This window comes from Argopecten irradians, chromosome 2 (genome assembly GCF_041381155.1).
Source record: "Argopecten irradians isolate NY chromosome 2, Ai_NY, whole genome shotgun sequence".
Taxonomy (NCBI): domain Eukaryota; kingdom Metazoa; phylum Mollusca; class Bivalvia; order Pectinida; family Pectinidae; genus Argopecten; species Argopecten irradians.
In genome coordinates this window covers 48,984,467-48,998,265 of record NC_091135.1, presented here as the reverse complement: position 1 = coordinate 48,998,265, position 13,799 = coordinate 48,984,467, and the positions used below count along the sequence as shown (strand labels likewise).

General features: G+C 36.6%; 1 protein-coding gene across 1 annotated transcript; it reads right to left on the bottom strand.

Moving 5' to 3' along the window:
- Positions 1-2,174: 2,174 nt before the first annotated feature.
- On the bottom strand, positions 2,175-9,495 carry LOC138316684 (uncharacterized). Its single transcript, XM_069258349.1, has 5 exons — positions 9,429-9,495; positions 4,297-4,312; positions 3,708-4,049; positions 3,328-3,532; positions 2,175-2,726 (listed from the first exon to the last, which is right to left on the bottom strand). Exons 1-5 carry the CDS (start codon positions 9,493-9,495, stop codon positions 2,175-2,177), a joined length of 1,182 nt encoding a protein of 393 aa, XP_069114450.1.
- Positions 9,496-13,799: the final 4,304 nt, after the last annotated feature.

Genomic DNA, 13,799 nt, shown 5'->3' with positions numbered 1-13,799 from the left:
AAATAGCATTCGTCAGCAGTGTAGCATCTTTATAGAAGTTGTTATATACCATTCGTCAGCAGTGTAGCATCTTTATAGAAGTTGTTATATACCATTCGTCAGCAGTGTAGCATCTTTATAGAAGTTGTTATATACCATTCGTCAGCAGTGTAGCATCTTTATAGAAGTTGTTATATACCATTCGTCAGCAGTGTAGCATCTTTATAGAAGTTGTTATATACCATTCGTCAGCAGTGTAGCATCTTTATAGAAGTTGTTATATACCATTCGTCAGCAGTGTAGCATCTTTATAGAAGTTGTTATATACCATTCGTCAGCAGTGTAGCATCTTTATAGAAGTTGTTATATACCATTCGTCAGCAGTGTAGCATCTTTATAGAAGTTGTTATATACCATTCGTCAGCAGTGTAGCATCTTTATAGAAGGTGTTATATACCATTCGTCAGCAGTGTAGCATCTTTATAGAAGTTGTTATATACCATTCGTCAGCAGTGTAGCATCTTTATAGAAGTTGTTATATACCATTCGTCAGCAGTGTAGCATCTTTATAGAAGTTGTTATATACCATTCGTCAGCAGTGTAGCATCTTTATAGAAGTTGTTATATACCATTCGTCAGCAGTGTAGCATCTTTATAGAAGTTGTTATATACCATTCGTCAGCAGTGTAGCATCTTTATAGAAGTTGTTATATACCATTCGTCAGCAGTGTAGCATCTTTATAGAAGGTGTTATATACCATTCGTCAGCAGTGTAGCATCTTTATAGAAGGTGTTATATACCATTCGTCAGCAGTGTAGCATCTTTATAGAAGGTGTTATATACCATTCGTCAGCAGTGTAGCATCTTTATAGAAGGTGTTATATACCATTCGTCAGCAGTGTAGCATCTTTATAGAAGGTGTTATATACCATTCGTCAGCAGTGTAGCATCTTTATAGAAGTTGTTATATACCATTCGTCAGCAGTGTAGCATCTTTATAAAAGGTGTTATATACCATTCGTCAGCAGTGTAGCATCTTTATAGAAGGTTGTTATATACCATTCGTCAGCAGTGTAGCATCTTTATAGAAGGTGTTATATACCATTCGTCAGCAGTGTAGCATCTTTATAGAAGTTGTTATATATACCATTCGTCAGCAGTGTAGCATCTTTATAGAAGTTGTTATATACCATTCGTCAGCAGTGTAGCATCTTTATAGAAGGTGTTATATACCATTCGTCAGCAGTGTAGCATCTTTATAGAAGGTGTTATATACCATTCGTCAGCAGTGTAGCATCTTTATAGAAGGTGTTATATACCATTCGTCAGCAGTGTAGCATCTTTATAGAAGGTGTTATATACCATTCGTCAGCAGTGTAGCATCTTTATAGAAGGTGTTATATACCATTCGTCAGCAGTGTAGCATCTTTATAGAAGTTGTTATATACCATTCGTCAGCAGTGTAGCATCTTTATAGAAGTTGTTATATACCATTCGTCAGCAGTGTAGCATCTTTATAGAAGGTGTTATATACCATTCGTCAGCAGTGTAGCATCTTTATAGAAGTGTTATATACCATTCGTCAGCAGTGTAGCATCTTTATAGAAGTTGTTATATACCATTCGTCAGCAGTGTAGCATCTTTATAGAAGTTGTTATATACCATTCGTCAGCAGTATAGCATCTTTATTGTTATATACCATTCGTCAGATGTAAGCATCTTATAGAAGTTGTTATTATAACGGCCCAACAATCAAACGCTGTGCACAGTTGTTATCAACTGTTATGGACATCTTGTGAATTTCCAACTATTTCACCTGGTATTTAGTAATCCTATATATGTTTTGTGAAAACGAGTCAATTATCAAAGTAGCATCGCCAGTTGCAACGGCAGTATATAACAAATATCAAGTTTTTCTCCAACAAATTCATTTTAATTCATTTTAGCGCCAATTAGTGTCATTTTATACCGTAAATGGCTATTATGCTACGTTAATTTTCATTGTAGAAACAATTAGCACAGCCCATTAATTATCATCTACTGTTCTGGAATATTTGTTTTTTGTTATTGGTCATTTAGGGCATCAAGGCACAATAATTAAAAAAAAGAAAGTTTACATTTTATTCAATACAATGTTCATACATGTAATTAGTTTCAAGAGTTTAAAATATATTATAGCTTCTGTCAAACTGAGTTAGGAGATCACACAATTGTCATCATTTGTACACCTAAAACGAGGCATGACAACCACACAATTGTCGTCAGGTGAGTTTTCTGTTGTACACCTAAAACGAGGCATGAAAGCCACACAATTGTCGCCAGGTGAGTTTTCTGTTGTACACCTAAAACGAGGCATGACAGCCACACAATTGTCGTCAGGTGAGTTTTCTGTTGTACACCTAAAACGAGGCATGACATCCACACAATTGTCGCCAGGTGAGTTTTCTGTTGTACACCTAAAACGAGGCATGCCATCCACACAATTGTCGCCAGGTGAATTTTCTGTTGTACACCTAAAACGAGGCATGACAACCACACAATTGTCGTCAGGTGAGTTTTCTGTTGTACACCTAAAACGAGGCATGACATCCACACAATTGTCGTCAGGTGAGTTTTCTGTTGTACACCTAAAACGAGGCATGACAACCACACAATTGTCGTCAGGTGAGTTTTCTGTTGTACATCTAAAACAAGGCTCATGACACAGCCATACAATTGTCGTCAGAGTGAGTTCTCTGTTGTACACCTAAAACAAGGCATGACATCCACACAATTGTCGTCAGGTGAGTTTTCTGTTGTACACCTAAAACGAGGCATGACAACCACACAATTGCCGTCAGGTGAGTTTTCTGTTGTACATCTAAAACGAGGCATGACAGCTATACAATTGTCGTCAGAGGAGTTTTCTGTTGTACACCTAAAACAAGGCATGACATCCACACAATTGTCGCCAGGTGAGTTTTCTGTTGTACACCTAAAACAAGGCATGACAGCCACACAATTGTCGTCAGGTGAGTTTTCTGTTGTACACCTAAAACAAGGCATGACAACCACACAATAATTTGTCGTCAGGTGAGTTTTCTGTTGTACACCTAAAACAAGGCATGACATCCACACAATTGTCGTCAGGTGAGTTTTCTGTTGTACACCTAAAACAAGGCATGACAACCACACAATTGTCGCCAGGTGAGTTTTCTGTTGTACACCTAAAACAAGGCATGACATCCACACAATTGTCGTCAGGTGAGTTTTCTGTTGTACACCTAAAACAAGGCATGACAACCACACAATAATTTGTCGTCAGGTGAGTTTTCTGTTGTACACCTAAAACAGGGCACGACAACCACACAATTGTCGTCAGGTGAGTTTTCTGTTGTACACCTAAAACAAGGCATGACATCCACACAATTGTCGTCAGGTGAGTTTTCTGTTGTACACCTAAAACAAGGCATGACATCCACACAATTGTCGTCAGGTGAGTTTTCTGTTGTACACCTAAAACAAGGCATGACATCCACACAATTGTCGTCAGGTGAGTTTTCTGTTGTACACCTAAAACAAGGCATGACAACCACACAATAATTTGTCGTCAGGTGAGTTTTCTGTTGTACACCTAAAACAAGGCACGACAACCACACAATTGTCGTCAGGTGAGTTTTCTGTTGTACACCTAAAACAAGGCATGACAACCACACAATTGTCGCCAGGTGAGTTTTCTGTTGTACACCTAAAACAAGGCATGACATCCACACAATTGTCGTCAGGTGAGTTTTCTGTTGTACACCTAAAACGAGGCATGACAACCACACATTTGTCGTCAGGTGAGTTTTCTGTTGAACACCTAAAACGAGGCATGACAGCCACACAATTGTCGTCAGGTGAGTTTTCTGTTGTACACCTAAAACGAGGCATGACAACCACACAATTGTCGTCAGGTGAGTTTTCTGTTGTACACCTAAAACGAGGCATGACAACCACACAATTGTCGTCAGGTGAGTTTTCTGTTGTACACCTAAAACAAGGCATGACAACCACACAATTGTCGTCAGGTGAGTTTTCTGTTGTACACCTAAAACGACAACATGTATATTAGTAATAAGTTGCTGTAAAAGACGTCCAATCCTGAAAGTCTACCTGATTCTTCTCAAAATAAAAAACTTAGTAAAAAAAAATACAAGATTGTAGAGAAAATGTGCAAAACGTATATGTAGGAATGTATCAAAAAGGTACAGATTTCCATGCATCATTTCATGTGTGGTGTGTTAAAAAGTTCCAGTGCGAAGCTACGTGTTAGTAGGATCGATCGGTAGAATTACATAGTCGTTGAGTATTCTGTAATTACATAAAACAAATACAATTAATTCAAAATCAATATTGATTTTTATGGATTTTCTCGGAAAGCCAATCTGACTTTTTGGTATCAAAAGCAGGAAACAGATTGGCGTAAATATTTTTACAGTAACCTTTCCATTGTAATGCAAGAAGAAAAACTTTAAAACTAATTGTTAACAAAAGTGTAAATATCCCTTAGCAGACCATGGCTTTCATTCTTTATTCAAGTACATATTTTATATTTAAGAACCGCATCATTCATGACTTCTAATTGTCTACCATTTTCCATGGGTGAATTACATTTGGACGATTGGTTAAGTCACAAGATGAAAGTACTCACTTCGATTTCTTAAAAAACTACCCTATAACAGAAGGTTGCACATTGCACATGTGGGGACATTTGGGATATATTAAACTATCTACATGTGATTTTAATGAGCCCCATGGGATGGGAGTAGATGGGGTGAGGAACTACTACATATGCTACTATAAAATCAAAATATTCTACATTTATCAGGATTTTTAGGTCACCTGAGACGAAGTCTCAAGTGACCTATTCTAATCGCCTTTTGTCCGTCGTCGTCCGTCGTGCGTCGTCCGTCGTGCGTCGTCCGTCGTATGTCCGTAAACAATTTATATTTTCGACTTCTTCTCGAAAACTGCTGAAGCAATTTCAATGAAATTTTGCACAAACCTTCTAAGGCATAAGGCCAATCAAAATTGTGAATTATATGGTCCCCACCCCCCAGGGAGCTATGGGAGGGGCCAAAAGGGGTAAAATTGACTAAAATTTCAAAAATCTTCTTCTCCACTCACAGATATGATGGAATTAAATACTCTTCATAGATAGAAAGGTCCTAAGGTCCTTTACAAAAATTGTGAATTATATGACCCTGGGGTCTCAGGTTTTCCCCTGGGGAGGGGGTTAAGTTTACTATAGTTTATATTGGGAAAACACATTTTTGAGTATTATTTGATCATTTGTAATAGGAAATGAGTCAAATATTGTCAGAATTATCAGTATGAGATGGCCATTGAATCCTATTAACCAATTTTCCATGACTGACCCACAGGGGCCTTAGGGGCGGGGTCAAAAGGGGTCAAATAGGCTATAACTTCAAAAATCTTCTTCTGAAATTCTGGAAATGGTAGAATCATATACTCTTCATAGATGGAAAAGGTCTTGAGGTCCTTTACAAAAATTGTGAATTATATGACCCTGGGATCTCACGTTTCTCCCTGGGGAGGGGGTCAAGTTTACTATAGTTTATATATGGAAAACACATTTATGAGCATTTTTTGCTCAATTTTCATAGGAAATGAGTCAAACTTGTTTAGAATTATAAGCCTGAGATAACATTTTAATATCATATCTATATTGGTCCTGGTCAACCCCCTCGGGGCAGAGGGGCGGGGCCAGAAGGGGCAAATAGGCTAAAACTTTAAAAATCTTCTTAATACTGGAAATGGTAGAATCAAATACTCTTCATAGAAGGACAGGTCTTAAGGTGTTTTATGAAAATTGTGAATTATATGACCCATGGGTCTCAGGTTTCCCCCTGGGGAGGGGGTTAAGTTTACTGTAGTTTATATAGGGAAAACACATTTTTGAGCATTATTTAGTCATTATAATAGGAAATTAGTCAATGGTAGTCAGAATTATCAGTATGTGATGGCCATTGAATCTTATTACCAAATTTTCCATGACTGATCCCCAGGGGCCTTAGGGGCGGGGCCAAAACGGGTCAAATAGGCTATAACTTCAAAAATCTTCTTCGGAAATTCTGGAACTGGTAGAATCAAATACTCTGCATAGATGGAAAGGTCTTAAAGTCCTTTACAAAAATTGTGAATTATATGACCCTGGGGTCTCATGATTCCCCCTGGGGAGGGGGTCAAGTTTACTTTAATTTATATAGGAAAAACACATTTATGAACATTATTTGCCTATTTTTCATAGGAAATTAGTCAAACTGGGTTAGAATTATTAGCCTGAAATAGCATTTTAACATCATATCCATATTGGTCATGGCCGACCCCCAGGGGCCAGAGGGGCGGAGCTAAAAGGGGTCAAAATGGTAATTTCAAAAATCTTCTTTTTGAATTCACAGATTTGATGGATCCAGATACTCTTGATAGATTGGAAGGTCTTAAGGCCCTTTACAAAAATTTGTGAATTTTATGGTCCTGGGATTTCAGATTTTCCCCTAGGGAGGGGGTCAAATTTACTATAGTTTATATAGGAAAAACACATTTAGGAACATAATTTGCTTAGTTTTCATAGGAAATTAGTCAAACTGGGTTAGAATTATTAGCCTGAGATAGCATTTAACATCATATCCATATTGGTCCTGGCCGACCCCCAAGGGCCAGAGGGGTGGGGCCAAAAGGGGTCAAAATGGATAACATTTCAAAAATCTTTTTCTGAATTCACAGATTTGATGAACCAAATAATCTTCATAGATTAAAAAGTCAAATTTATAAAATCACTGACTGATTTTAAGGGACTGATGGGCAAATACATAGTGTTTATATGCATGTCTTTGTTTCATTCTGTGTCTGAACTCAGGTGACCGCTAAGGCCCATGGGCCTCTTGTTTCCATATTGAACCATGAATGAAACATTTATACTTTGTGTTTCGTACATGTGAAATGTAAAAATATTGAGAGTAATTGCCATATAATAATGTCTTTATATGTACATATACTTATTCCATCCTGTCATGCCTATACATTTGTTTTTGTTTTATCCCTCATCTTGCACATTATAATGTGTCTGGGTGTAAAATAAAATCGTTGAAAATATTTACCTTTTTAAAGCGATACGTGGGGGATAGTGGGCTATTGTGTAACTCGCCTTTTAATGAGCTCCATGTGGAGGGTGAGTTGGGCGAGGACGATGTGGGTGTTATGTCCGTTACCTTCACATCTACAGGTCTCATCCTACAATGTCTCATGCTGACATCACAGTCCATCATCACGGCGTCCATCTGAATGTTCAATTGGATAGCATTGAAGACACAGGGACTTGTAACGTAGGTTGTGAGAAAGTCTGCTGTGTATACATGTGTACTATATACTATATAAAAGTCTGACTGCATTTTCCACGTTCATAGTGAAATAAAGGTATGTTAATATATTATTTCGTGTTTGAAGTTGTGTTTTCCATGTCGAAAATTTATTTAAGAATATATTGGTATTAAATATGTACATATTTATCCATGTTTGACGGAATACGGGCGACTTTTGCAGAGGCAGGTGTACCTCTTCCAAGCGAGTCGTTGGTTCCCTTGTCCTTTTATATAGTATATAGTACACATGTATACACAGCAGACTTTCTCACAACCTACGTTACAAGTCCTGTGATTGAAGACAGCTACGCATATTATGAAACAAAGTAGGCAAATCCTCCCTCGCTTATCACAGAGCTGCCAATATGCTCTAAGATTTATATCCAATTTATTAAGCTATTCCCAATACCAAAATATCTAATAGTTTCATAAACTGATTCTTTTTAATCATGTTTAAAACACGATTTATAATATCACAATCCAGGGATAGCATATTCCTCGGTTAATTGTATGATGCAAAAAAGGTATCTTGTTTTGCCCTAAATATCGGCCAGAAATAGGACTAACCATCTCCTTAGGTATAGGTAAAATATATATTGACAAGCCAGCTGCCAAAAAGGAATATATTGGTCGTTATCTTCGCATAAATCTTTTTAACATAGTCACGAACCATTAATGTATTCACAAAGTGTTCTCTTGTATATCTGGATTTGTCACTAACCATTAATGTATTCACAAAGTGTTGTGTTGTAGCTCTGGATTTGTCACTATTAATCATTAATGTATTCACAAAGTGTTGTGTTGTATCTCTTGATTTGTTACTATCCATTAATGTATTCACAAAGTGTTGTGTTGTATCTCTGGATTAGTCGCTAACCATTAATGTATTCAAAAGGTGTTCTATTGTATCTCTTGATTTGTTACTATCCATTAATGTATTCACAAAGTGTTGTGTTGTATCTCTGGATTAGTCGCTAACCATTAATGTATTCAAAAGGTGTTCTATTGTATCTCTTGATTTGTTACTATCCATTAATGTATTCACAAAGTGTTGTGTTGTATCTCTGGATTAGTCGCTAACCATTAATGTATTCAAAAGGTGTTCTAGTGTATCTCTTGATTTGTTACTATCCATTAATGTATTCACAAAGTGTTGTGTTGTATCTCTGGATTAGTCGCTAACCATTAATGTATTCAAAAGGTGTTCTAGTGTATCTCTTGATTAGTCGCTAACCATTAATGTATTCAAAAGGTGTTCTAGTGTATCTCTTGATTTGTTACTATCCATTAATGTATTCACAAAGTGTTGTGTTGTATCTCTGGATCTGGATTTGTTTAAGGATATATATGGTATAGAGAAAATATTTGGTTATGTTATACGTTTCTTTTCAACACAAATTACATGCATTTTCTGTTTCTGATCTATATGATAGTTTCACTAAATCTGCAATAGCTCTTGTCTGAGAATATTTCGACCATTTTGCGGATGGATTCATTTGAAAAGACTCAGATGTAAATTGAGCTCGTGTTCATTACACAATTTATTGATATACTGTTTTTAGGACTGATCGGTCTCTTTGGTGATATGTTTTCAAAACCAAAAAGATATATTTTAAAAACAGAAATATATGCATTTATTTTTCGTTAACCAGTTTATTATACATGACAAATGCGTATGTGTTATTTGTATTTGTAAAATAATTAGCAGAATCATTATATCCATTTGTATATATGAAATATTTCGCGGAGTCATTATTTTCTTGATATACTGAATGCTAAAAAACTATACATAGGGGATTAATCTCAAATATTGAAATTTGGATTGGATTTTGCTCGGGGAAATCATTATGAAAACCACATTTGATCTCTTTTGAATTATTTGGCACATCAAATATTCAAATCAGTCTCAGTATGATGACGTCATGGAGTTTCAAAGTGACTAGGGGTCTTTTTTAGTTTTCACAGCTATACAAGGCACTGTTGAGACATCACACAGATCACATAAACGTTCAATATTTCATGTGTCATCCATTGTTGTTACGTACGGCTATGCAACGTCTCCTCATGGACTGTACGACGCGTCTGATGATGGCCTGGGGCATCCGACGCCATTCCTGGTGCAGAGCAGCTTCGAGCTGAGCGACGTTAATCGGCTGAGTTTGTCGTGCCTGTACACGACGCCCGAGCTCGTCTCAGAGATGCTCGATGGGGTTTAGATCCGCACTCAAAGATGTAGACGTAGAATATTGTCACGGTAATTAACGGCGTTGACTCTACCTCGGACAACATGCAGATCAGTCCTGTGTTCCTCCGAAATTCCTGCCCAAACCATCACACTTCCACCTCCCCGTTTGTTGGTCTCCAGAACACAGTTTCGAGCATAACGCTCACCTCGACGTCGATAAACACGAAGTCTACCGTCAGCATTGTTCATGTTGAACTTACTTTCGTCCGAAAAGAGGATGCCTCGCCACCGTTGGCGCGTCCATTGCTGGTGCGCGATCGCCCAAGCAAGACGTTGCTGGCGATGACGTTGAGTTAAGATGGGACCTACGTACGGACGTCTAGCTCTTAATCTGGCTGCGGAAAGACGACGTCGTATTGTGTGGGCACTGACTGGTCGATTATGCATACCATTTGTTGCCCTAGCTGTAATGGTTGCTGGCTCAAAACGACGTCGCGCGTGACTGACCTGTATATACCGATCTTGTGCTGCCGTCGTTACGCGCGGGCGACCAGTTCTCTGACGGTCTCCAACATGTCCATTGCGATTGTAACGATCCCACAGATGGCGTATAGTGGCTCTCGTGCATTGCATAATCCTTGAGACATGTCTTTGGGTATGACCTGCCTCCAACATCCCAATTGCTCGATTTCGATCGGCCATTGACAGCCGAGCCATCTTGAAATCACGCACAAATTGAGTGGCCTTTAGTTACTCACTACATCGACTACCCGTATACCACTTTGCACGTGATTTCGTGCACGCTCTGCCGCGTTGGCAATCGAAGGGTTAAAAATTATGGAAGACGTAAAACGTCATAAGCCAATATGATTTTTTGTTTCTATAATTTACATTGGCTATATAAAAGTTGATTATCCGTAATATATTTCTTTCGATAATATTATCACATACTGCTAACAAATATGTAGGTCCTTTAGGTTGTTATGAGGCAGTTAGTGATGTCGCTTTATTTTAAATTGTATCAATGGAAATATCTTCGGGAAAATTACATGTTATAAATTCAGTTTTATTTCGAAACCCTTTTCAAACGAACGAATGTCATTTAAGTGTTTTACGCAAAGATGCAGAAGGCAGTCTTGGACCAATGAAAGTCCGTATGTGTTTCATAAACTTTGACACAGTTGTCTAGTGGACATTAGAATAGATATGATAAAAGCTGCCACATTCAGTTGAGTGTAAGCCAACCTCTACTCTGTATACAGTATGTACAGCAGACGGAAACAATACTCATATCAATCATTTGAATACATCGGTGGTCAGTACCATTGCTTCTACAATTGGCGTCAAATACAGTCTTAGACTAAAGATATGCCACCACCAACCAATAACTAACGAGTCGAAAAGATACTCGTTCTCGAATTTCAAGTTGAATGTAAGTGTGAACAAGGACTAAAAGCAAAGAGCGACTGGGGTAAATGGGAACTGCACACATAAACAAAGACTAAAACGATGAAGATCAAGAACAATTGCGCATAAAGCTGGCACAAAATAGCACCATCTAATACATCGACAAAGTTTTACATCATATACTCCTTATTTTAATTAGCTTCGACTGAAGCAAAATCAATGATATCTTTCAAGTTTATTACAAAAAGAATCAAACATGGTGGATTTTGGACAATGTGTACATTGGTTAGTAGATGTTATTTTTAAGATATTAAGATGTCACGATAAAAGCCACGCAACACATTCCTATATTATTTAATTAAATAGATCAAATAATAAATATGGAATAAATACAAGATAAAAAATGAAGTAAGAAAAGTTGACATGAATTAAAGATTTTTTTTTGTCATTTAGTTTGATAATTGTTATTGCCGTATTTTCTCCTTCCTGTATTTAGCATTAGCATCTGGCAATACGTAATACACTACCGCAAGTCTGAAAAGTAGTTCCGGATCCAGCAGCCTGACATTATAATAAATATTATTCCTGGAATTTTATGTCAGTAAACCCCCAAAATAATGTAGCTCAGCCACCCGAAAGGCGGAGTTTAGAATTACATTAACTGAGACCAAGTAAGTTACCGATAAAAAACCACTTAGCTAATATATGTAGATTACCTATCACATAGCGCTATGGTAAGTTATAATTTTTTTTTTAGGTTATGAGGGCATTATAATAATGGAGCACATGTTAATAATGTAAACCCGGCGACGAGTTACATAGAATTGACACGGGCTCCATTATCATTAATAAATCTTATCCTTATATTTACAGTTTTTCACGCAAATGAATATTATTTATTCTCGCGACTGTTGCATATTTTGTCTTAAAATACTCATAATTTTTTTCCCTTCTCGTCATCGTCAACGAATTCGTTTGAATAGCTGATTGTAATCGAGTCATTCATATATATATATAGTTTAGGTTTTAGAGTTTTATTAATATCTCAATATATCATAGTTATTTTATTGTTTGTATTAGGATGAAAGTAGTATTAAAACAATTGAACTATAATCTGGCCTAATTGTATAGAGTATAAATAAGGTGAAATAAACGAAAATTTGCATACTTAAAAGTCCCTCTTCTCTTATTATATAGGACCCTTACGATGCTAAAACGTGCGATCTGGGATCACAATCAACAAATATAAACGAACCTGTCTTCTATCTCATGGCGGATCCTTGCAGAACAAAAATTGGACAATGTGACCATCTTAAAGATCTGTTTATGCCCGAGGTTATGTACAATTTAATTCCAATCTGGCGTGACAAGTACAATATTATATCAGACACACAAACAAATGGTATCTACTGGAATAGAGTAGAGGAATAAGCGTATTTACTGTAACAATGGCTAATTCTCTGTGTAAATAGGACATTTAGCTCTTCACCATCCACTTATCTACTCACAAAGAGCCTAAATGAGACATGGATTCAGACTGGGGAATAAGAATCTCTGCGTAGCCGTGGCACAAAGTACTTTTTAAAAAATATAAATATTCCTTAGTGTCCACAATTACATCTATTCTACATGCGCGGTGTCTTGTCCGATAGTGACGAAGAACCACGCGGACACTGAATAAGTTAAGAATTTTCCTAGCCAATAAAAAACTACAATAGGAATTTTACAAATTACATTTATTAATTACCCAATAAAAACTTCGTTGATATGGCATTCAGTAGCGACCGTTTTGTTTTCCAAGCTGACCATAAGTGGCATTGCAATTACTGGTCTGCACATACCCTAAACTTCTTAGTATTAACTAGATAGATAGAGTTATTGCGATGTCATTAAACTGGCCCCGAGGCTCCTTAACTGAAGTATAAGTAAAAACAGTCCTTTCAGAAATATCTCCAATACGCATACCATTACGGCTTATGACAGCAACACGAAAACACCAGATACTTATATATAAGTACAACACTGTGGTCACTGTTTTGTTAACGCTAACGCTAACCTATTGAATAGGTTATAAGTAGAGGGGTAATTGTATAATCTAATTTCTAAATAACGCGATTTTCACTCTAAACAACATATAAACCTATTAAAAAATAGTTAAATTTTCAATTTATTCCTATTTAACTTCAATTGATACTTAATGTATAATTTCCCTAAGGCAAAATCTACAGTGGTATATAGTGGCGTTATTGGATGTGAACTATGCGAACACACATACTTATAGATAATATACATTGGCATATTTAAGCAAGATCGGTGGTAGTAACGTCATTAAAATTGGTTGCTCGATTAGATGACCTATGTACCTAATCCCCCATAACAGGTCAGAATATTTATATATATATATATACGTGAATTTATATATATATATATATATATATGTATATACAAAATGTAGTTTAATCAATTTCAGCTTATATTCAACATAATACAAAGTTACAACTGAGTGGTTTGTGCACTGTTCAGTGCAATTTTACTGCATATCAAATTGACGAAGCTTAACTAATAAAAGAGGAAGAATTAATTATGTAATTTTTCCATTCATAGATTCCTCAATAAGCAGCAATTATTGATTGCAAACTACACTATAAAGGACCTTAGAATGTACCTCACCTTTCTGGAAAAGACATTAGAGATGTTCAAAGAAAAAGGCAAAATACATGTTTAAATAACTTTACAAAAGTGACTTAGAAACTGAGGTATAATGCATACGATCTTTTCAATTTACAGGCCTCTGTGTTTTCTATTGTTGTTGATTGATTATGAC

Excerpts from the sequence above, each read along its gene's own strand:
- LOC138316684 (XM_069258349.1), bottom strand. The coding sequence starts at position 9,495 with ATGGCGTCGGATGCCCCAGGCCATCATCAGACGCGTCGTACAGTCCAT. Across the intron at positions 3,533-3,707 it reads GATGTCATGCCTTGTTTTAG|GTGTACAACAGAAAACTCAC; the intron begins GTGTACAACAGA and ends GCCTTGTTTTAG. Across the intron at positions 2,727-3,327 it reads ACTCACCTGACGACAATTGT|GTGTACAACAGAGAACTCAC; the intron begins GTGGTTGTCGTG and ends GCCTTGTTTTAG.